The sequence below is a fragment of the Narcine bancroftii genome, chromosome 2, assembly GCF_036971445.1.
Source record: "Narcine bancroftii isolate sNarBan1 chromosome 2, sNarBan1.hap1, whole genome shotgun sequence".
NCBI classification, from domain to species: domain Eukaryota; kingdom Metazoa; phylum Chordata; class Chondrichthyes; order Torpediniformes; family Narcinidae; genus Narcine; species Narcine bancroftii.
The window spans coordinates 145,049,332-145,072,940 of record NC_091470.1 but is presented as its reverse complement, the minus strand read 5'-3'; the positions used below and the strand labels follow the sequence as shown (position 1 = coordinate 145,072,940).

Here is a 23,609-nt window from a genome sequence, read left to right as displayed (position 1 = left end):
GCCACAAGACTCGCACCACCAGGTTCAGGGACAGTTGCTCCCCCTCCACCATCAGACTCCTCAATGACAAACTCAATCAGGGGCTCATTTAAGGACTCTTACTTGTGCACTTTATTGATTTTCTTTGCTGTCCCTGTTGGCACAGTTTGTTTACTTTTGTTATCTGTTTACAGTTCTTTTGTTTAACATGTTCATACTGTGTACAGTTTATTTTGTGTACGACCAATTAGTGGTAGTCCTGCTGTGCCTGCAGGAAAAATGAATCTCAGGGTTGCATGTGATGTCATGTATGGACTCTACCAATAAATCTGAAATCTGAAGAGCTTAAAAAAAAAACAAGGAATTGAATTGTGAACAAGACTAAAACTGGAGCCATAAGAATATCATAATAAATACAGTATAAGAAAGGAGAAACATCTCTCCTCAAAAGTGGTTAGAACAGGGACTTGCTCGCATTTGAAGAAACCCAAAAGGGAATGGTGAACCAGTGGACATGTTAATAGATTGAGATGAAATGGAGTAAATGACAATTCACATTGAGCACAAGAGGAAGAATCTATTGGTCTGTTTATGCTGTATATCCTTTGTAACTGTAATTGAACAGTAAAAGAGAACTTTAAGGGGAAACTGGAAAAGCACAAAAGGATATGTTGATAAATAAGTTTTAAGTTGCATTGTGAGGAACATAAATACTGGCACACCTCTGGGGCAAAACTGTGTTTCTATACTGTGAGTACAATGTGAATGCAATTCCATGATTTGTGCTTTAATCTGTCAGCTGAAATAGTTAACAAAGCCTGTCTTTGCAAACTAATGACTGTATAAGACACTTTAATTATTTGCATGTTTGTTAAAAGTCATGCTTCCCAATGTTATGGATGACATTGGTGTTTAAAATTAGAATAAACTGTCTATTTGTGTCTAGCACATTCATTGGCTAAGCTTTATAAAGCACTTTAAAAGACTAAGTTCTGAAGCATATTCCTCTCAAGTAATTATAAAAAGAACAGAAATCATTCAGCAAAGTGGAGCAGCACGTACAGTCAGAAACAATTAATTTTTCAGGTCAACGACCTGTGAGAAATTATTTGCACTTGCCATTTCTTCATTCTTTGAGCAGCACCTATTGTATATGCCATAGAATTACTAGTAATTCCATGGGTGGGAAGCAAGAGTATATGGTACATGTGGTTCTGAGGTGTGCAGTAACAGTCTACAGCGCTAGTAAGTATGGTGTTATCAATAGGTTTGCTCAAAGAATAGAGAAGTGGAAAATGGAAGTAATTTCTCAGCGGTTATTGACCTGAAAAATTGTTTCTTACTTACATGAGGGCTGCTCCACTTTGCTGAGCACTTCCAACATTTTCTGTGCTTTTCATAATGAGCTTTTTGAGGTAAAATGCATTAGAACTCCATATTTCAAGTGCTTTCAAAGCTTGGGCAATCACAATTTTCTTCGTCTGCAGACTGGGAATGTGCTGGACATCAACTGACAGTTTATCTTAAATTTAAACACAGCATTCATCAATATCCTTGGGAAACATTTGCACTTGCAAATAATTAGTGTCTTGCACAGTCATTGCTTTAGTTTGCAAAGACAGACTATGATAGTTCAGTTTGATCTTTCCATCAAATAATTATTCACCAGACTGACACACGAGAAAGTTAAAAGTAGGAGGAGGAATAAGCCATTGAGCCTGCTCTGCCATTCTACAGGCCTTTTCAGATGGACTCTCTATCTTGAGGGCAGCGGCAAGAGCAGATCTAAAGGGCCTATCTCATTGGCCTGGAGACTTGGTGGCGACCTGGTGGTGACTCGAGTGCAAAGACGTCTCCTGGAGAATAGCTGGGTCTCCGGGGAGCTGTGGGAAATTCAAACATGCTCAATTTTTTGGGAGACTTTTTCCAGGCTCCAGCAAGTCTCGGAGATGTCTCCGCGACGTCGCTGCAACTGATAGAGACCAAGGAGACTGAGGAGACATTGCAGCGACGTTGCAGAGATGTCTCTCCAGTTGCGGACAGAATTAGTCTCCGCGGTGTCTCCCCAGTTGTGGACAAAATTAGTCTCCCCGACGTCGCAGCAACTTCCAGGCGAATTGGTTCTCACCTTGCCTGGAGACGTCTCGGACATCGCCCTGGCGTTGCCTTGGTGAGAGCGCGAGCCATTGTTTGGTCTCCCAAGTCGCTCAAATTGCTGTGACTGAGCAGTCGCGGCGACATCTCCGCCAATGAGATACCAGTGTTAACTTGCAGACTCGCCTTTCAGGGGGCAGCCTGTTTACTGAGGTTGTATCCACTGCTTCCATGGGCAAGGAATTCCATAGATTCACCACCCTCTAGGAAAAATAGTTCCTCCTCATCTCCGTAATTAACCTGTATCTTGAGGTTATGCTTCCTAGTTGTCTCTCCTTCCAGTGGAAAAAACTGGTAGCACATCTTTTTATTTTAGCTTTAGGATTTAAGATTTTTTTTCTTGCACTATGGTAATTGATTATTATAGAATAGAGCATAGAATAGTACAACACAGTTCTATAATCTATTGTATTTATTATCTTTTTAACTTAATGTAATTCATTGTTATATTTTTCAGTGAAGTACCTGTTCGACTGCAGCTAGTAGGAATTTCAATGCATGTGGACATTGTACAAGATATTTCACAATGAATTTATTATCACTATAAACTTGTCACAAAATAAAAGTACATTGAGAAGGGTTATTCTGTGCACAGGCTAGCAGATTATCTCTAACATTCAAACCATTCATGTTAAGAACACAATGAGAGAGTTTTCGATTGCCATGAAAAGAAAGATCAATTGGCACTAAGCAAGGGCATTTTGATGGGGTTCATTCAGGAGCTTGATGGCTGTGGGGAGGAAACTGTCTTTAAGCCCATTGGTGTTTTTATATTCTTAAGCCTTCTCCCGAAAGGAGGAGAATGTATATCTAAGGCATGTTGGGCATTTCAGTAGTCATTGGACATTTGCTTCATGATCTTGAAGCAAAGTCACTAAAACCCCAGATATCAGGAACCTATTGGGATTGGTAGATGCCATCTGAGTGTAATTTCCAGTTGCTTGAGACTTACAGTGCCTAACTAAGACACCTGCATTAGGAATAAACAGTTTAAAAGATGAAAATCCTGAACTTCACTCATATTCTTTGAAAACATTTAACCTTTGCTGCATCTGCTGGCTCCTATCCCTCCATGGCGATGCCCAAAAGATGAACAATAACATTATCGATAATTAACTCCCCCAAGTTTACAGATAAAGCCTCTGGGACATCTCTTACTCCGCAAGGATAAGGAGAAGCTTAAAGAGAATCATCCCAATGGCAAGCAACATCAAACATCTCTTCATTCTCGGTGACGCCATTTTATTTCAACACAACATGATTCAAACTTTATGAGCAAAACATGACCAAGGCATTGCGCTGGCTGAATATTTGGTCCCATATTCACCACAGTTTGTGTTTCTTCAGAGAACATTTATTTTAACAATTTTAAACGTGTATTTTTTTTTTAAAACCTCTTAATTAGTTCAATTTATTTATTTATATACATATTGTCATGTATAGAAACCAAGTCTTCACAATTATTGAATTTGCTATCTTGTCAAAGCCTCATGCATTGAATCTTCCTTGTTTTGTACTCCAACTTGTGGAAAAGAACAATTTTTCCTTGCTAATTCTTGCTCGACATGAATGTTTATTTTCTATATTTCATGAGTGATCTCTCATGATCTCTGTTCTCTGTGGGCATCATTTTCTTTTTTAATCAATTTTTAAAAATTTCTGATCAAAATGAATAATCTCGCAATTTCCAAAATGTGCATACTCATTCAAATTATCCATGCCCCTTTCCAGATTAATTCTGTCCTTACAGTATGTATTTCCAGCCAGCTTTGCATGTTCAAAAAACTTGAAGATATTTTCCCCTGTCATCTTTTCACTGAGCCGTTATGATAGATTGTGATTAGTACTGATTCCTGTTGTTTGACTCTTGGAACTATCTGATAATTTGAAAAAGATTGACTTTATTCCTGTATTCTGTCATTTATCTGCACTTCTGACCACTCAAATGTGTTACCTCCAACCCACGCAAGCCCTTATCATGTAAAACATTTTCTGTGGTACCTTATCAAATGCCTTTTTAAGATCCAGGCACACCACATCCTCTGCTTTCCCATTTAGTTACCCTTTTTGTGACATGCTCAAAAACTCTTATGCATTTCTAAGTACAGTTTTCTTTTTGTGAACTGATATTGCCATTGGTGAATCATATCATAGTTTTCTAAGTACCATGATTCTTGCATTTTACTCTGTAATCAGGTTAACAGTTCTTCAAGCTTCCCGTTTGCTTTCTCAGTTGCTACCTAAAGTAGTTTGTTACTTGTATTTATTAAATAAACACTTCCTCCAATTGACAAAAGTTTTATAAACATTCAGGCTGCACATTTACCTAATAGCTGTACAAGAATAGTTGCCAAACAAAAGTAAAGAATGAAAAGGAGCAGAGATGTTTAAGTAGGAAGTCAAGTTAATAATTCAGATCAGCAACCTTTCATCTGAATTAAAGAGTGGGGAAAAAAACTGCCTTTTCATTGGTCATAATACTTGGTGCTTTGAATCACACAATTTATCAAGAATGACATGGTAAAACTGATCATGTTCTGCTGAGGCTTAATTTTTCAGAAAGGAGAATAAATGAATTTATCTGAAAAGTTATTCACGAATGTTCATGTTGATGCTTTTTAATTGTTCCAGACCTTTGTTTATTCAGCTTTGCTGCCACTCGCCAAAGATTATTTTGAGATATTTGAATATGACTTTCCTTCATTGTGACGTCATTTAACAGGCCTTCGGAATTTCTTTCCGGCAATCCTCTGACAAAATGCTTGTAAAATAAGAGACACTGAGTTGAGTAAGGATGATTAGTTTTGGTGAACCTGCCAAGATTGTGAGTGATGCAGATCAAATCGGTTTGGATTATGTTTGTTGACACTGCCAGCTGCCATCGGATAGTCTGCCAGACAGTAATATTCACTGGAAACTTGACTACCCGAGTGGATCATTAAAATTAATGAAAAGATCAGACTTTTATAAACACTGCTTGGCACAGCCATTTTAAATCTGATTCCAAAGAATATGCTCCTAATCACTTAAAACTGGACATCACAAAAATTTTTATTTTAGTTCAACATGTCCTTGTATTTACTTCCAGATGGATGAGTTGATAGTTTAAATGCACTGATTGAATTCTTATTTTTTTATGAATTCAAATCCATGTTCTATTACAGATATTGAGTTGTAATTGTATAGTTTGCATTTTGTAAGCCCAGAATTAGAGCCTAAGGTTTTATTGCATTTTGTATTTAGCATTGTCTGGAAAAGTTAACTTGGTTTGGGAGAAGATGACAATTTATCAGGGTTCCTTTTGGTTCCAGCTAAAAAATGCTCTCACAAAATTATGGCGGTTTTTCTATAGACTTATCCCTTTCTCATGGCCTTGCAGAGCTGTGGAAGTTGGGAGAAAAGGTTTTAACAGCACAGCTTTAGAAAACATGGCGGCACTGCTGCTGGTGCAGACCCAGTGGAGCGGAAACACAGCACTCCTCCGCAGGCTTCTACTACGCAGTCCAACTGCCTATGGCTCCAGACAGGCTTTAAAGGAGCCGGCATGGTTTTACTTTAAAATCCTGCGACCACAAGGTCTGTGCCCAAGATGGCAGCGCCAGTACTGGCAGTGGCCTCAAGGGGTTGCAGTCTCCAGGCAAGCAGAGGACTGGTGCAGGGCACCAAAAAAAAACCAGGAAGAACACAGCCTATTTGAGAAGGAGAAACCGAGACAACGGTTCATCAGTGATTACGGCAGCTGATGGGTGACTATGGCAGCTGATGAACTCTGCAGCTGAAGAACACCCAGCCTGTTGACGACTCGAGGTGAGGAACCCATGCAGGCTGTGGGCTGCTGACGACTGTGGACGAAGGACTCTCACCAGACTGTGGAATGCTGGTGACTGTTTCAAGACTGACTATATCTGGTATTGGAACTGGGTTGCGAGGGGTACTGAGGGCAGGAGGGGCTCCCAAAGGATTCCTGAAGGTGGAACTCACTTTGCTGATGGTTTGGACTGAAGTCTTTGTGGCTGCAGGACTGCTGGAGCCAAATCCACAGACATTGTGACTCTTTTTCTCTTTCCCTGACTAATGGGTGCCAGGTGAATCTTTGCCTTGCAGCAAACTAAATGCAATTTTGTGTCCTATTATATGACAATAAAAGAATCTCAAATATTGAAGTGCCTTGAAGATTTAAAATGTGAAAGAAATTTTATGACTGTTGACATAAAAAGAAAATTCTATTGACGAAAATTATATATTCAGGAAATGATCAGAAGCAGGCACACAAGCTTTAAATTCTGCAACTCTATTTGTTGCTTGAGTAATTTAAAACAAAAATTTTGTTATGATGTTGTCATTTTAAAGTGAAAGGAAAAATATCACACTCTATTTGACATTCAGAGATGGGCGATTCCTTTTTGACCAAATGTATGGCTTGCATTTTCTTGAAAAATAGCTCTGTAGATCCCATTCTACAATCTATAGCACCACTCAGTCATGTGCAAGGTACTAGTCAACACAGAAACTCCAGACACAAGAACGCAAAGAAGCATGTTGGCCACCAGTCCCCTCAAGCCTGAAACACTATTTAGTGTGATCACAGCTGATCTCTGCTAACCTCAACTTCTCCTCTGTGCTGGTTCCCTGAAACCCTCAATTTATCTGTCTGCACCTTGGATATATCCAATGATCTGTCCTCCACTGCCCTCCTTGGCAGAGAATTCCATAGATGGAGTAGAAACAATTTCCACACTCATTCAGTTTTCAATAACTGGCGCCTGGTAACTCTCACATTTGTGAAAGCATTTCAACATCTGCCCTGTAAGGTCCCTATAGAATATTATCTGTTCACAGTCCAAGGAGTGCATTCCCAATTCAATGGAACTCCTTTGATGGAATGAGTCTCTCATCGCAGAAACTGTCCTGGTGAATCTCCCTTGGACTGTTTCTAATGCAAGCATAGTTTTTAAAAAAAAATTAAAGTAAGGGGACCAAAGCTGAATGGACAAGTTGAAACTTATTGTCAGAATGTATGCATGACATCACATAGAAACATAGAAATAGGTGTAGGAGTGGGCCATTTGGCCCTTCAAGCCTACACCGCCATTCATTTTGATCATTGTACAACCCTGAGATGCCCTTTCCTTTTTTAAAAAACAATATTTTTATTGAGTTTAACATATAAGCATAATTACAAAATTAACAATTACATAATAATTCATTTTAAAAAAAGGCCAATGAAAAAAGTAGGTAAAACTACATCAATAATTGCTTGTCATACCTCAAAAACCTTTAATTGAATTGATCTATGCAACCATGTTAAACCCTTTTATTGAAATAACTGGTATAAAATAAAGGAGGAAAAATGAGATTCCTGCGGGCCAGGCAGAATTCCTTATCGGTTGTGCAAAAAAACTGTACTCAAGTAAAGATACAAGAGAGAGGTATGTAAAAAGAAAGTAAACAAACCGTGCAAAGACTGAAAAAATAAATATTCAGCAATAAATAAAGTGCAAAGTAAGAGTCCTTAAATGAGTCTGATGGTGGAGGGGTAGCAATCTCCATCAGCAACAAAGCACCACTGATCTGCACGTGTAACTGCCTGCTCTACTCGCTTTACACCTACAAGTGCATGGCTCAGTACAACAACACCATTTACAAATTTGGTGAGAATACCAAAATCATGACCTGTAAAAATGGGGTGATGACTCAGTATACAGGAGGAGACTGAAAACTTGGCTGGATGATACACTAATAACTTATCACTCCATGTCAACAAAACCAAGGAGCCGATTGTAGACTTTAAGGGAAAATCAGAGGTGTATGATCCATAGATCATTAGGACCAAATTTAAATTCCTGTGAGTCACTACCTCGGAAGACCTTTCCAGGGCCCAACACGCTAATGTCATCAGTAGTACCTAAAATTGGTGGTGCGAGTCTTGTGGCTCCTCTCCCTCTTTCCTGATGGAACAGTGAGAACAGAGCATGTCCTGGGTGTGTGGATCTTTGATGATTGGTACTGCTCTCCAATGGCAGCGTTTCACATATATTTGCTTGATGGTGAGGAGAGTTTTGCCTGTGAAGTACTGCAATCCTCACTGATTCGGGTCTGGGCAATGTCCACTAGCTTTTGTAGGGCTTTTCAGAGGTATTCAAAAGTTTGCTAAGGTTTCCCATCGCATACTGAACCTTCACAAACTCCTTTACGATGACATTAGCGTGTTGGGTCCTGGAAAGGTCTTCCGAGGTAGTGACTCACAGGAATTTAAATTTGGTCGTAATGATCTATGGATCATACACCTCTGATTTTCCCTTAAAGTCTACAATCGGCTCCTTGGTTTTGTTGACATGGAGTGATAAGTTGTTAGTGTATCATCCAGCCAAGTTTTCAGTCTCCTCCTGTATTACTGAGTCGTCACCCCATTTTTACAGGTCATGATTTTGGTATCCTCAGCAAATTTGTAAATGGTGGTGTTGTACTGAGCCATGCACTTGAAGGTGTAAAGCGAGTAGAGCAGGCAGTTACACGTGCAGATTAGTGGTGCTTTGTTGCTGATGGAGATTGTGGAGATGTTCTTTCCATTCCTCACTAGACGTGAGGAAATCCAGGATCCAATTACGCAGTGGGTTATTGAGGCCAGGTCTTGAAGTTTGCTGATCAGTTTTGAGGGGTTGATGATGTTGAATGCTGGAAAGTAGTCCTGAATGCTGCAAACCATCCTGATGAATGGATCTTTTCTGTCCAGGTGTTTCAGGGTTTCATGTAGAGCCATAGACCTGTTGCTATGATCGGAAAATTGGAACAGATCCATGTCGCCGCTCAGACAGGAGCTGATATGCTTCAACACCAGCCTCTCAAAACACTTCATCATTGTTGATGTGAGTGCAGCTGGTTAGTAGCCATTTAGGCAGGTTACCACACTCTTCTTGGGCATTGGGATGATTGAAGCCTATTTGAAACAGGTGGGTACCACACCCTGTTGAAGATACCCATGAAAACATTGGCCTGTTGGCTAGCATAGGTTTTTGGTGCTTGGCAGGGTGCTCTGTCTGGACCAGATACTTTCCTTGGATTCATTCTCCTGAAGGCAGCCTGTATATCATTTTTAGATGCTGACAGTAAAGGATCATCAGGGGAAGCCCTTGCAGTGATTCTTCCTTGTTCTGGGCGTAGAAAGCATTGGGCTCATCTGGGAGTGTCTTCTATTGCACCAGATTTGGTTTGTAGCAGGTTATGTTCTCAGGCCCTTCCACAGCTGTCTGGAATCTCCACTTTGCCCGGAAGACTCCAGGTGTAGCTTCACCAACACCCTGGGCAATTTAATTAAACATGCTATTTTTTAAATTCTGACTCTTTGGCAATAAAGAACAACATGCTGTTTTCCACTTTGATTGCTTTTTGGACCCAGCTGCTCACATTTTATGATTAATTCTCTGAACTACTTCTGAACTTCACTCATTTCCAGTCCCTCTCCATTTAGAAATTGATCTGTTGTTTGATTCCTCTTACTGAAATGTATGTCTTCACATTTCCTTCCATTAAACTCCATTTGCCAGGTTTTCACTGAATCATTCCATCTATCTATATCCTATTGCAGAATCACAATATCTTCAAAACAACATAGTGTTCCACTTATTTTCATATGATCAAGCTTGAAGATTTTGCATGTCATTCCCTTCTCCAGGTCATTAATCCAGTTAATAAATGTTTGAGAGCCAAGAAATGATCCCTGGGGTACTCCTCTCATTGCATCTCTTCTGGTTGAAATGTACGCATTCTTTCCAAATCTGTGTGGTGGCCAGTTTTCCATCAATGCCAACATGCTTCATTCATTAGCATGGGGATTCATGCACCAGCCTCTGATCTGACACTTCTACAAATAAATTACATATCCAGTTCTCCTCAATCAAATCTCTCACATTTGCAAAGAATTCAAGCATGAACCATATTAACTATATTTTGTTTTCTCAAATGATTAGTTATTTCCTTTTTTAATTATAAATTCCCACATTTTGCCAACAACAGATGTAGATTTCCTGGACGGTTGTTTCCACCCCCCACTCTATTCCTTCCGTCACAAACAACAGAATAATTCTGGCTGTTTTTGAAGCTTCCTCCTTGGACTTGGCGGGTTTTGAAGAACTTCAATCAATGAGTCTACTCTCTCTCTCTTGTGCAGGCCAAAGGTTCCTGGGAAGTTATCTGCCTTTAGTCCCATGAGTTTCTCTAATACTTTATCCCTGATGATTGGGATTTTTAGGTTCCTCCATGTTATTTCAAGTTAACCAGTTTGTTATCTTTAGTTTGTTATCGTCGGGACATTTCACAAGATGTCGACTGCGCACATTAATCAAGCATGCCAGACTTCCTGAGAGATATACTCCCGTAATTCTGACTATGCTCTCACTTTGGACTTCTCGTGGTTCAATCACAGAGCACTAACCTCCTGTACTTGGAGCTGGTAAATCTGTGCTCTGGGCCCACAGTGAGATGGATTCTAGGCATGTTCCGCAACTTTATTCATTTCCGTGGTGAGGAGTGGCTGTCAGGAGTTAACAGATGTGTTTAATTGTTTGATAAACTGTGTTTCATTGTCTTAGGTTTTAATGTACTTTTATAAAAAAAGTATTAATGTCAGAGGCATAAACAAATTCTTGATTGTTTGGGCAGCTGGTAAGCCTTGGGTGTGCTTAGCAGGCTGCCAAAGTGTTTCTTTGGTTAAGAATACCATTCATGACAACTAAGGGATGAACTGTGGAGTGCTGATCATAGCTGCCAACTTCACGGACAAAGTTGCACATTGGCTCTGGCTTCGGGCAGTGCTAGGACATGGGGAAATGGCAAGAGTGGGGAGCTTAATGCAGCCTGAAAATTCTAGACCAACGTTCATTGCACATTTAGTCACACAGATGAACAAATTTAATAGCAGTGCTAAATCACAGAGATCATTCAGTTGCTTTTAAATCCATTCTCCTCCTTTAAACTTGCTGCTCAGTAAATCAATGGCAACTATTTTTTAAAAATCATAAAGGAGCTGTGTTTGATAAACAAAATTTCAGAAATCGAAAATGCTGAGCAAAATTCATTGAAGACCATCTTGTACATAATTTTCCAGATGTTGAGAATGGCGTGTTGTTCGAATGAAACTCAACTGTAAATTGAGAAATGATTGTTGTTTTACAAGGGTCTGATGTCATTAGATTTAGATTTTATTTTTTGATTGTAAGAATCAGAATTTCTTGTCATGAGCGTGTCACGAAATTCATTGTTTTGTGGCAGCATTACAGTCCAAATATTACTTGTCGCTTCATGTAATCCTGGCCCATCTGGAGAAGAACACCTCATACACCAGGCTGCTGTTCATTGACTTCAGCTCGGTGTTTAATACAATCATTTCCCAGAGGCTTGTGGAGAAGGCTTGTCCTCACTGGAACTCAACACCTCTCTCTGCAGTTGGATCCTGGACTTAGTAACAGAAAGACCAGAGTCTGTCCGGGTCGGTAGCAGGATATTGAGCACCGTCATACTGAGCACTGGCACACCTCAGGACTTGGTGCTCCTGTAAACGCTACTGACCCATGACTACATCGTTAGATCTAGCTTCAACATCAAGTTTGCAGATGACACAACAGTAGTCGGCCTCATCACCAATAATGATGAGTTACACGACAAGAGATGGAAAATCTCATAAAATGGTGCGAGAGTAACAACCTGAGTCTCAACGTGGACTTCCGGATGACCGGGGCGACCACCCTCCACTACACATCAACAAGTCTAGTAGAGAGAGAGGGGAGAGCACCAAGTTCCTTGGAGTTCACAACTTGTGACCTTTCGTGGACACTCAACATCTCCTGACTTGTCAGGAAGGTGCAACAGTGACTACACTTCCTGAGAAGACTGGTCACCATCATGTCAACCTTCTATAGGAGCTCTATCGAGAGCGTCCTGGCCGGTTGCATCACAATATGCAGAGAAATGGATCGGAGGTTAGAGTGGCAGAGAGGATTGCTAGACTCTCACACCTCACCAATCGACATGAACTACTGGGATCATTGTCTGAAGAGGGAGCGCAAAATTATTTCATCCCTGCACACAGAGTCTTTCAGATGCTCCCGTCAGAGAAGGAATGCAGGAGGATCAGTCAACACTACTAGACTGGGGAATAGCTTCTTCCCACAGGCAGTGAGAATGCTGAACGACCAAAGGAGCTGCTCACACTAACCATCCGAGACTCTTGTATGAAAAAAAAAACCTATTTATTTGGATTGGACGAAACTCTTTTTCCTGCATTGAGATTATTTGTCTGTTTGTGTGTTATGATGCAATGACGCAATTTGTTGCTTGACTGAAGAGGGCCCACAAAATCAGTGAACCGGTGCGGACTCAAAAGGCCAACATTGCCTGTTTCCGCTCCGTAAATGGTTATATGTCTGATTGTGTCTGCATGTTTTGCACAGAGAGCCAGAGAAAGCTGTTTCATTGGTTTGTACTTGTACAATAAACTTGACAACTATAAAATAAAATTTAAAAATAAATACATTTGTGCAAAAATAAGAGAAAATGAGGTAGAGTCTGTGGTTCATTGTCCATTCAGAAATCTGATGTCAGAAGGGAAGAAGCTGTCCTTGTCCTTCGTCTTCGGGTTCCTGAACCTCCTTCCTGGTGGTAGTGCCGTGAGGTGGTGCGGGTCCTTGAGGATAGAGGCTGCATTTTTAATACATTGCCTGTACCAGGTGTATTGAAAAGCTTTCTTTAACATGTTATTCAAAAGTGAGCAAACATTTGTCATACCCCAGTACCATTTTGCAAAAAGAAGAGAATAAAAATCCCTTCTGTCTCTTGCATCTCCATCTCATTCTCTTTGTTCCTACAGGTTGTCAAGCGGGTGGGAGGACTTTCATAACCTCTTTTTCCTTTATATCATTTGCATCTTCTTGCTTTCCATATCTGATGCAGGGGGCCAGGAAATGTATGCCGTGTCTTCATGAATCTTTAACCAATGAAGTACACGTTTATACATCCTGGTATTTTTTATTTACAATCAACAACCAGTGCCTATTAAAATACTTAATGCTTAACTAAGTTATTTTCAATGGTTGGATGTGGACAAGGATGTGCATGCATATAATCACCTTTGTAATGAAGGCTGCAGACTTGTAAGGTACAAAAATACATTTACAGATATAAGAATGATGTAGAATGTGATTAAAACCTTCTGGGAGCTTCATAGATCATATTTCTGACTTTTTTTTAACCTGCTTTTGAAATTGAACTTCTGGAGTTAATTTGTTGAACTGGGAATGTTTAACAGATTAGGTTCATAGTCCATCCCATTTCAGACAATTCTACCAAAAGGTATTGTTGAAGCAATGTAATGTGATCTTTGCGACCTACTCAGGAATCCAAATTTGTCAGTTTTGCTGTTGAATTAATAGACTTTATTATGCAGTAATTGAAAGGGACACAGCCTATTCACAAGTGCAGAATGTTGTCACGCCCTCAGTGGTTGTCAATTGCATTCCAGCAAGGAGTGGACTTCTTCAGGAATGAGAGCAGTAAAATATATTGGTTTTTATTTCAAAGCAAAATTAACCTCCTATTTCCTCGGCTTATTTTTTGGTGGGGATGGTGGGGGAAGGAAACCAAATGTGTATGTTTGAGTTAACTTCATTCAGAACGTAGTAATTCAGATCCAAATTACTTTTTAAAAAAAAAACAGCAGAGGGAGTGATGTTTCAGAGATTTGAAAAGGCAAACAGATTGATTGGATAATACTGAGTGTCATCAGATCATAAGGCAATAGGATCATCGGGCCCTTCAAGCCGGTCCCAACATTCTTCATCTCAGAATTTATTGTCATAAACAAGTCACGAAATTGGTTGTAGACCACTTTTACAACAATAAGTTTTTAAAACAAAACAAATTAGTGCATGAAAAGTAAGGCAGTGTCTGGTTCATTGTTATTCAGGAATCTGAAGGCAGCAGGGAAGAAGCTCTCCTTGTGCCACTAAGTCTTTCAGCTCTTGTACCTTTTTCCAGAGGGAAACAGAGTGAAGAGGGCATGGCTTGGTGGTGGGGGTCCTTGAGGATAGAGGCTGCTTTATTAAGACACCGGCTCATGTAGATGTCCTCGATGGAGTGAAATCTGGTGCCTGTGATGTCGCAGGCTGAGTTAACAACCTGCTAGAGTTTATTCTTGTCCTGAGAGTTGTTGCCTCTGTACCAGGGAGTGATGCAACCAGCCAGAATGCTCTCCATGGCTCCATGGTACACCTGTGGAAGTTTTTGAGAGTCTTCGGTGACATACCAAATTCTCTCCATTTCTTGATTTAAGAAATAGTTATTAATGTCCACTTTAAACACTTTCACCAACAACACACAAGAGAAACTTGTCCGTGAACTACTCTTTGCAGACGATGCCGCTTTAGTTGCCCATTCAGAGCCAGCTCTTCAGCGCTTGACGTCCTGCTTTGCGGAAACTGCCAAAATGTTTGGCCTGGAAGTCAGCCTGAAGAAAACTGAGATCCTCCATCAGCCAGCTCCCCACCATGATTACCAGCCCCCCCACATCTCCATCGGGCACACAAAACTCAAAACGGTCAACCAGTTTACCTATCTCGGCTGCACCATTTCATCAGATGCAAGGATCGACAATGAGATAGACAACAGACTCGCCAAGGCAAATAGCGCCTTTGGAAGACTACACAAAAGAGTCTGGAAAAACAACCAACTGAAAAACCTCACAAAGATAAGCGTATACAGAGCCGTTGTCATACCCACACTCCTGTTCGGCTCCGAATCATGGGTCCTCTACCGGCACCACCTACGGCTCCTAGAACGCTTCCACCAGCGTTGTCTCCGCTCCATCCTCAACATCCATTGGAGCGCTTACATCCCTAACGTCGAAGTACTCGAGATGGCAGAGGTCGACAGCATCGAGTCCACGCTGCTGAAGATCCAGCTGCGCTGGATGGGTCACGTCTCCAGAATGGAGGACCATCGCCTTCCCAAGATCGTGTTATATGGCGAGCTCTCCACTGGCCACTGTGACAGAGGTGCACCAAAGAAAAGGTACAAGGACTGCCTAAAGAAATCTCTTGGTGCCTGCCACATTGACGACCGCCAGTGGGCTGATATCGCCTCAAACCGTGCATCTTGGCGCCTCACAGTTTGGCGGGCAGCAACCTCCTTTGAAGAAGACCGCAGAGCCCACCTCACTGACAAAAGGCAAAGGAGGAAAAACCCAACACCCATCCCCAACCAACCAATTTTCCCCTGCAAATGCTGCAATCGTGTCTGCCTGTCCCGCATCGGACTTGTCAGCCACAAACGAGTCTGCAGCTGACGTGGACTTTTTACCCCCTCCATAAATCTTCGTCCGCGAAGCCAAGCCAAAGAAGAGAAGAAGAAGAAGAAACACTTTCACCAACAACTGTGAAAGAGAAACCCTGAGATTTCAATGTACTTCAGTTAACCTAATAGCTTGAATACACCTGCGAGTGTCCAATCACAGAAGCTAAACGGGCTCTGGACTGGTTGCGACTTGGAGGGGAGACTGCCTAGTAACACAATATGTTTCTGTGAGGGGCGCTGGACAAAGTGTCGACTCTCTGCCTGCCTTACAGTAGACAAAGGTTAAAGAATTTCATGTATGTTACATTTTAAATGTCTTATAATATGACAATAATGGAACCTTTTTTTAAAAAATACTTCCCTTATAGTTATGTCCCCTTATCAAAAATCTTATTTTATAGTAAGACAGAATTGTACAAAAGCCAGATGATCACGTTCAGTCTAACAAAGCTTGCTGATTCATCCATGAGATGGCAGACATCTTGTTTCCTCAAGTTCAAATATGTGTCCTATTTCTAAAGTGGAAATGAGAGCAATATAGCAGCCATTTTGTGTTTTGTCATGTCTTGCAAGTAATTGTGAGGCAACATATTGATCTAATTTTAGTAAAAACACAAAATGATGGAGAAGCTCAATAGGTCAGTGTCCTTTACAAGCCCTTCATCAAAGTATGAGAGATTTACTCGGCTCGAGACTGGCTGAATGGGTACCAGGTATCTGAACAGAAATTCAAAAGGGTGCTGAGGGCTTTCTGATTGCATCAGAGGTTTGGATCTGGAGCTCAGGTTGCCCATGGTTGTGGGAGGGAGAGCTGGAGCCAAATGCATGGGCTGAGTGTAGGCCCTTTCAAACTGCTGTGTAAAATGGGGTTAACTGGTCAATTTGCCCGGTTAGTGAAAGGGTCCAACCCGTTCAGCATGGTTGCCCTACCTCAGAGATGTCAGGGAACCCAGTTAAACTTAACTAGGTTACGCTCACTGGCGGCTTGAAAACAAAAATGGCTGACCCAGTTGTTCCGGTGTTGCCAGCACTTGCGTGCGTGCATCACCGGGGTGCATCTGCTGAACTGCGTAGTGCTTACATCCTGCTGCTCCTCCAATGACTGCAGCATTTGCCTGACAGTGGTGGTCACAACAGTTGCCTGGTGTACTGCAGAGTTCGCCAGCATTTGAAGATCATTCCCGTTCGCCATTTGGACTTGGATTCGTCACTTCCGGTAGTATTTCCGATAAGCATCATGGCGGCGGTGTGATCCCCCTTAAATTGCCATGTTGGTGATTTAATGGGTCGATCCCCCTGCAGCTTAAAAGGTGCTGGAAGCACCTTTGCCCCACTAATCACCTTTGGGTCCCAGGAGGGCTACCCAGGTGCTGCAACTTCAAAGTGCCTCGTGACTCTGTGGGTTTGGGGGGGGGGTGGGGGTTTATCTTTGCTTGCCTTGCTCCATAAGGGGTGCCAAGCAATTTCTGCTGATGGCGAACCTTTGTCTGCCTTATGATAGACTAAAGGAAATTTTGTGTAATATTATAATTCTATTACAATAAATGAATCTTGAATGTGGTACTACAGATATTGTCAGAATGGAACAACTTTTGCCTTTTATTCTGCTGAGTTTTTTTTCTCTGTCATTGTTGAAACTGAAAGGAGGTGATGCATTTATTACTAGAGAAGATTTCTTGAGCTATCATTGTATAACATAGAACAATTACAGTTCGGAAACAGGCCATCTCGGCCCTTCTAGTCCGCACCGATTTATGTGAAACTCCACTAATTCCACCTACCTGCTCCCTGTCCAGAACCCTCCTACTCCCTCACATCCATGTACTCATCCAACCTCCTCTTAAATGACAAAACTGACCCTGCTGCATGCACCTTCTTCTGGATTGCATGCAGAATTTATCCTGCTGGCCAGCTCTTTTATCTCTCCTCTGGGTTGCCTCATCTTTCCATTTGTTCATTATTTTTTTCCCCATTTCATTGCTACATTTTTTCCCCACACCTATTTACCTCGCGGTCACTTGAGCCCACATCCCATGTTTGTCCTCGGGCCATTCTTCATCGCCCATTCTCTTTGTAAGTGCTGCACTCAACATTGTGAGATTCTTACTGCCCTCTGGGTGCAAATTACACAATGCCTGATAGATATTTACAATTGACCTGGTGGGAGAGAAAATGGAAATTCATAACCTTCACATTTTAAAGATATAATGTTATCAAAATACATTTTATACATGGGTAACTTGCTCTTCTTTTCCACTCTCCATACATTGGCAAATGCGTTGAGGAGATAATTTTGTAATGTGCTTTTCCTTTTGTTTTTTTCTAGCCGTTCCTCACATTTTGGAGTTATCGGAGTGGCTGGATTTTTTCTGGAGTTGAGCATCAAATTCAGAAGACTGAAGCCCAGGCTTACTGTCTACCTTTCACGGAGGCCAAGCCGTGAGAGGACAGAGGAAGGAACGTGGCGAATCATGACAGCTGATAACGAGAGAGACCGCGATTGGGACAAAGAGAGAGAGAGAAGGGATAAACGGGAGAGTGAACATTCCAGACCTCGTCGCAGTTGTACTTTAGAGGGAGGTGCCAAGAATTATGCAGAAAGTGACCACACGGAAGATGAAGAAAATGACAAAGACAGTGCTACGAACGAGGAGTCTGGAAAAAAATCAAAAATAAAAAAACCACCAAAAAAGAAATCACGTTATGAAAGAGCAGAGACTGGTGACATAACTTCATTTGTAACAGAGGATGATGTTGTCTACAGGCCTGGAGGCAAGTAGTATTTCATGATTGATTTTACTTATGTATTTAAAAGACATGAATGAATGCCAAGCTTGTTGGGGGAAGTCCTGTCAAGGGCTTCAGATTACATAATAAATTTTGAATAACTAACCTTTCGGTCATTATTTGAATCCTAGAATTTAACATTATGCCTTTAAAGTCAGTGTGATGTAGCTCTCCCCCTTCAGTCAGAGATACCATAATGAAATTTCTTCATGCAGTTACCTGTAAATGATTTTACCACAGGTATAATGATCGACTTAACGACTTGTAGTTTAATGAACTTTTTTTGAAGTTTGAATATAATTCCAATGTCTTTCTTCATGAAGAAATCAAACCATTGAATGCAGTGAACTGTCATTTGGCAACCTCTCCAGTTCATCAGATGTTGGCTTTCTGAAGGAGAGGGCAGAAAGCCATGTTTAGGCCTCTTATTTGTATTTGCAATGTTGATTTCTATTTTTGAATCGTGGGAAAAGGATTGATTTGTTTGAAACTTGTTTCTTTTGACAGATTGACTTATTAAACATTGTTTCAGCAAACATTTCTCTCATTCACTCTTGTCGCAATGTTTTAAGCTTATTGTGAAAAACTATATTGCTTTTGTATGTTGGTGGTTCGACGTTTGGAAATTTATTCTGACAAAATATTTGCTCATTTGTCAGTTCATGGAAGGAAAATGGGAGTCAGAATACAAGATAAATTGTGCAGGTGAGATAACACAGCTGAAGGCAGAGTAAACCTCCTTGAATTGTCTGAACAGTGTTGCTTAATTCCATTCACTGGATTGAAATGAATATTTTCCCCATTGTTGAACTTGTGTCCCTGCATAAATATCAACTTGGATCTACATCATTGCCATCTGCGAGTTGAAGCACATTTTTTCCCCAGCTTTTGTTCTTCTGAAGCTACAGTCTTGTGATGGGAAAAGCTAGGAGATAGCTTTTGGTGCTTGTTCTAAGTTTCCATTTTTAATAAGAAACGAGCAACTGAATTGGTTTTGGCAGTGTCCTAGCTGAGCACGAATTGTTGTTTGCCCTGCTGTCCCCCTCAGTAAGAAACATCAGCCAAAGATCAACTTTTGTGGGGTTGAGATGGGACGGCCTAATTGAGCTCACAGATATTGAGGCTTTCTGCAGCAGTCCTGCTGCTCCCAGGTCTTTGTGAGGAAAAGAACCCATTATGACATGGTTCATTTTTCAGAATAATTATTGAATTGTGCAGTTTTCACACGTTTTCAGTGGGACGGATACACTAACCAAAGTCTGCAGATTATTGCCTCTTTGATGTGGGCCTTGGCTTCTAATCTACAACACTGACTGATTGTGTGCATTCAGAAAATACATGTTGCTGTTTGAAAGCTGTAAACTTAAAATGAGGATTAGAAATAACACTTGCCACCTTCCTGTTATGGACCACACTTCAGTTTAAAAAGTGTTTTAATCAATTGAGAAACCTTCTCATGAAAGGCCATTGACGAGAAATAAATAGTGTGGTTTGCAAATGGTTAAAGAGAGAAAACTCAACACAGTGATTGTAAGACTGTCTTCCTCTGTCTTGATGCCTGCTTAAATATGGGTTGGGTATTATAAACACTACTAGAAATAGATCTTTCCATTTCATGGCAAAATAGAGCAGCAAGCCGCATTGGCAAGCACGGACTGTGTCGAGAGCAGTATATTGGAATTCCAAGATGAACTGGAAACCTCAGAAATGGGAAACCATGGGAAAAATCAAAGCTTATTTGCTTGTATTTATGCCATTATGAAAACAATTCTTTCTGTTCTTGCGTGATACCTGAAGACTTCCAATATATGTTAAAGTGCCAGAGGAACATTACATCCCACACACACTGGTTTGATTTGCTGTCATTTTGATTCACACTGCTGCAAATACTGGTGGCATCCACATTTATTTTAAGTCATCATTTTTTCTCCCTGAGCTATCAACATGATTAACTGTAGATGTCTTTAAATATCAATGATAGTTTAGAGTGAAAAAGAGTAGTTATGAATGCAGCTTTGGAGTGAAAGCATGTGCCTCAAGGGGTTTTCTGCCAAGAGATATAAATAAGGAAACAACTCTTGGCCCTGTACCAGTTGAGTTGGAGCTGAACCACATGGGGTAGGCTTTGGAGCATTTGACAGCAGCAAGGTTATATCAGCAAATGCCATGCTGTAATTTTTTTGTTGTTGCTATTTCCTGGCTACTGCCTGACGTTTGGTTAACGTTGATGAGAATGAACAGCTTCCAACTTTTTTTCCGATCCATTTTGGTTCCTATATGCTTTGATTTTAATTCATTTTCACTGATGCTAGTCAAGTTGAGATGTTGTTTGGCATTGGTCAACAGTGAGAAGATGCATTCAACAGCAAATTACTGCAGCGAGTCATCTTCCTGCATCTTTGCATGCTGCAAAGTTGAGATCATAACTTGAAACGTGGCTGGCACTGACGACTGCTGAATCTGGTCAGCCATTTTCATCAACTTGTCGTATAAGCAACAGAAATGCTGCTGCAAGGAAATCAGTGTCTAAAGAAATACCCCACAAAAGCTAGATTCAGTAATATGCAAATCGTTTTCGATTTCCAACTACCAGATGTTGCAGAACATTCAGTGTATGATCTGCCCTGAGGACTGCCATAATAAGCTCCAGCAAAGAAACTTTTGGTTCTCTGTCATTTCACAGTGGGATGCATTTGTTGATAACTAGGTGATCCAGAAACTATTCAACCAAAAATTCAAGTCGAAGTTACATAGTATCTCAGGGATGGGGTGGTGGCAGGCATGGAAGTTGAGAATTAGATATGTAAATATGTTAAGGTTGAACAGAAAGTGAATTTCTGGTGAATGGAACGTTGCACCAGTTCCTGGAACAGGCATGATTAAGTGATCCTTCATTGTGACCAAGTGCATCTTCAGTCTCAAGACCCACCCTCCTGAAAGCCAAGAATGGAGATAGATGCTCGAAGGATGTAGATGCTGATGCATCTGTTGGAAGCAAGGTTGTCTCAGAGATGAATATTGTGATTTATGGTGTGAAAAATAAAAAATTTAAAAAAAAAAAAAAAAAAAAAAAAAAAAAAAAAAAAAAAAAAAGAGATGGCATCCCACAACACACCATTGGTTCCAACCTGCTCACAGGTGGCCATTCAGCAGCTGACAAGCAGGGAATATCCTTGCTGGAATATAAAAGCACAGTGGAGACCTACAGCTGGCATGACTTCACCTCATCTCCTTCAACTGGGAAGACAGGAGCATCCTGGGGACCCCAGAGATTCTATTATCTTGCTTACCTTCAAAAGAAAAGTGTCTGTGGTAATTACCCGGTGACAGACAGCAACGACATCCCTCTACAAGTCATTTTAAAGATTTTTCTCACTCTATTGGGTGAAAAGCCTCTTCTACTGTTGATTGAGGAACAACGGTCATGATTTTTCAAAATTTGTGAAACCATTCACGATCTTGTTCAACTGTGTATCTTTTGTTGATGAAAAGGGATTGAAAAATTTATTCTGAAATTTGGCTTTCCTCAGAGGTTTGTCACATGACATGATATGCTTATCAGAATCAGCTGTGTGTGATTTTAACCTGGGGATATTGGCTTGGGACACAACTCTTGGAATATTTTCCTGAGAGTTTTGAAGAGATCACCCTGGTGACTCTGAAAATTGCCTAGATGTTTCAACACACTTTGACGGGGCTTTTTTTTTTAGTATTTTGCCTACATCATAACAATTGCCTATCTTCCAGTGATCCCTTCCAATATTTCGACTGAGAGAGCTCTCATTCCAGAAAAAAGCTTGCAGTAAAACAAAGTATAAGAATTTGATGATCTTCCATTGTCCTCTCAGTTTAATTAGCATTAATATGTGCATGGAAAAGCAATGCTGAAAGCATCAAACTGGCATGACTTCACCTCATCTCCTTCAACTGGGAAGACAGGAGCATCTGTTATTGTGTCTCAAACAAGATGCTTTCCATTTATCATCTCAAATTATCTCCCCCACAAGCCTTCATGTTTAACACTGTCGAAATTGGAAAGTTTTCTTTTCATGCAAAATCTACATTTTCATCCAATCAGGTTGATTATTAGTTGAATGGGTAATGAAGAAATTTTAGATAGGCATTGAAATCTGGCTGACGGTGAAAGTTATTATTGAACTTTGTGAATCTTGCATTCCACTGCCAATTGTTGTGCTACTCGGGACATTTCATGGATTAATATTTTTTTTTATGTGGGCAAATAAAAATCTGCCTCAGTGTTGTGAATTCATTGTCTGGAAGGGAGATTGCATCTTTGCATTTATATCCACTGTATTCCAGCTCATTAGAATGTCTTTTGGGTCACCTTAATCTCAAGAACAATTATGACCCTCCAGGTTAAGCAGTAATGCTATGACTTCCATTTACTCAGGTGCACCTACAAATTACTGTCGTCAAACATAGCAGGCATACTTACCCTATACTTCCTCCCAGGAGAAAAAATATTTGAATAATCACATTTTTAACTTGAGGTCCACCAATAATATTTCACAGTTTTACCATTTCCAGAAACTAATTACTGCTGGAAATGTGAGCATTTGTTTTGTATGGCTAATATGCTTTCCTTTAATCTATCACATTGAGCAACCAATTGTTTTTGAAGAACAAACTAAACATGCAAAGGTTTTTGGGTGTGCTCAGATCATTTCCCAGATCTATAGTCTCTCAAGCGGATCACTTTTGTAAGCTGTGAGATAGATTGAGCTTTATTACATTTCCCAGTAAATTTTGTATCTTGAGCCACCATAATTAGGAAATGGTTTATAGATTTTCTGCTGTTGGGATCTAGACGGCTTCACAAGTTTAGCAGATACAAGTGGAATCAAACTGTAAAATTATCAGCAATAATTCCCACTTCTGACGACCGGGGCAGAAGAGATCATTGGTGAAACCGGTCAAGATGGTTGCTTTTTACAGATGGATGCCAGTGTTGTAGTTGTATTGGTGCAGTTGGCCAGAGATAACATTTAGAAAGTAAAAAGTAGTTTATTTTAATATAGAATTACACTTTTGGCTTGGACACTATAATAAATTGTAAAATATTTATGAAAATAGAAGTAAAATGTTGAAAATCCCACAGGACATTGTCTGACCTCTCAAATGCCTATAATTGTCATCTTTGAAGTAAACCCGATACTGAAAAATGACCAAAATCTTTTTTGTTAAAGAATAAATCAAAGCATTATTTTAATAATGGCCTGATGTGTGTATGGATTGAGCTTTTAATTTGCTTGCATCTATTTCATTGTAACGTTTTGCTGTATTGTCTCTGGTGTATTAAAGATACAACTTTCATTCTTCAGCTCCAA

The 23,609-nt window shown here is 40.4% G+C and overlaps 1 protein-coding gene across 10 annotated transcripts in view; it reads left to right on the top strand.

Moving 5' to 3' along the window:
* Positions 1-23,609, top strand: part of rerea (arginine-glutamic acid dipeptide (RE) repeats a) — a 502,370-nt gene that overhangs the window by 115,168 nt on the left and 363,593 nt on the right. For all 10 annotated transcript variants that reach the window (XR_011351646.1, XM_069918381.1, XM_069918382.1 and 7 more), the window contains one exon: positions 17,801-18,246. Coding sequence is in view for 9 of the 10 variants with exons in the window: in XM_069918381.1 (XP_069774482.1) it covers positions 17,946-18,246 (301 nt within the window). In the remaining variant the exon portion in view is untranslated. The remainder of the gene's footprint in view (positions 1-17,800; positions 18,247-23,609) is intronic.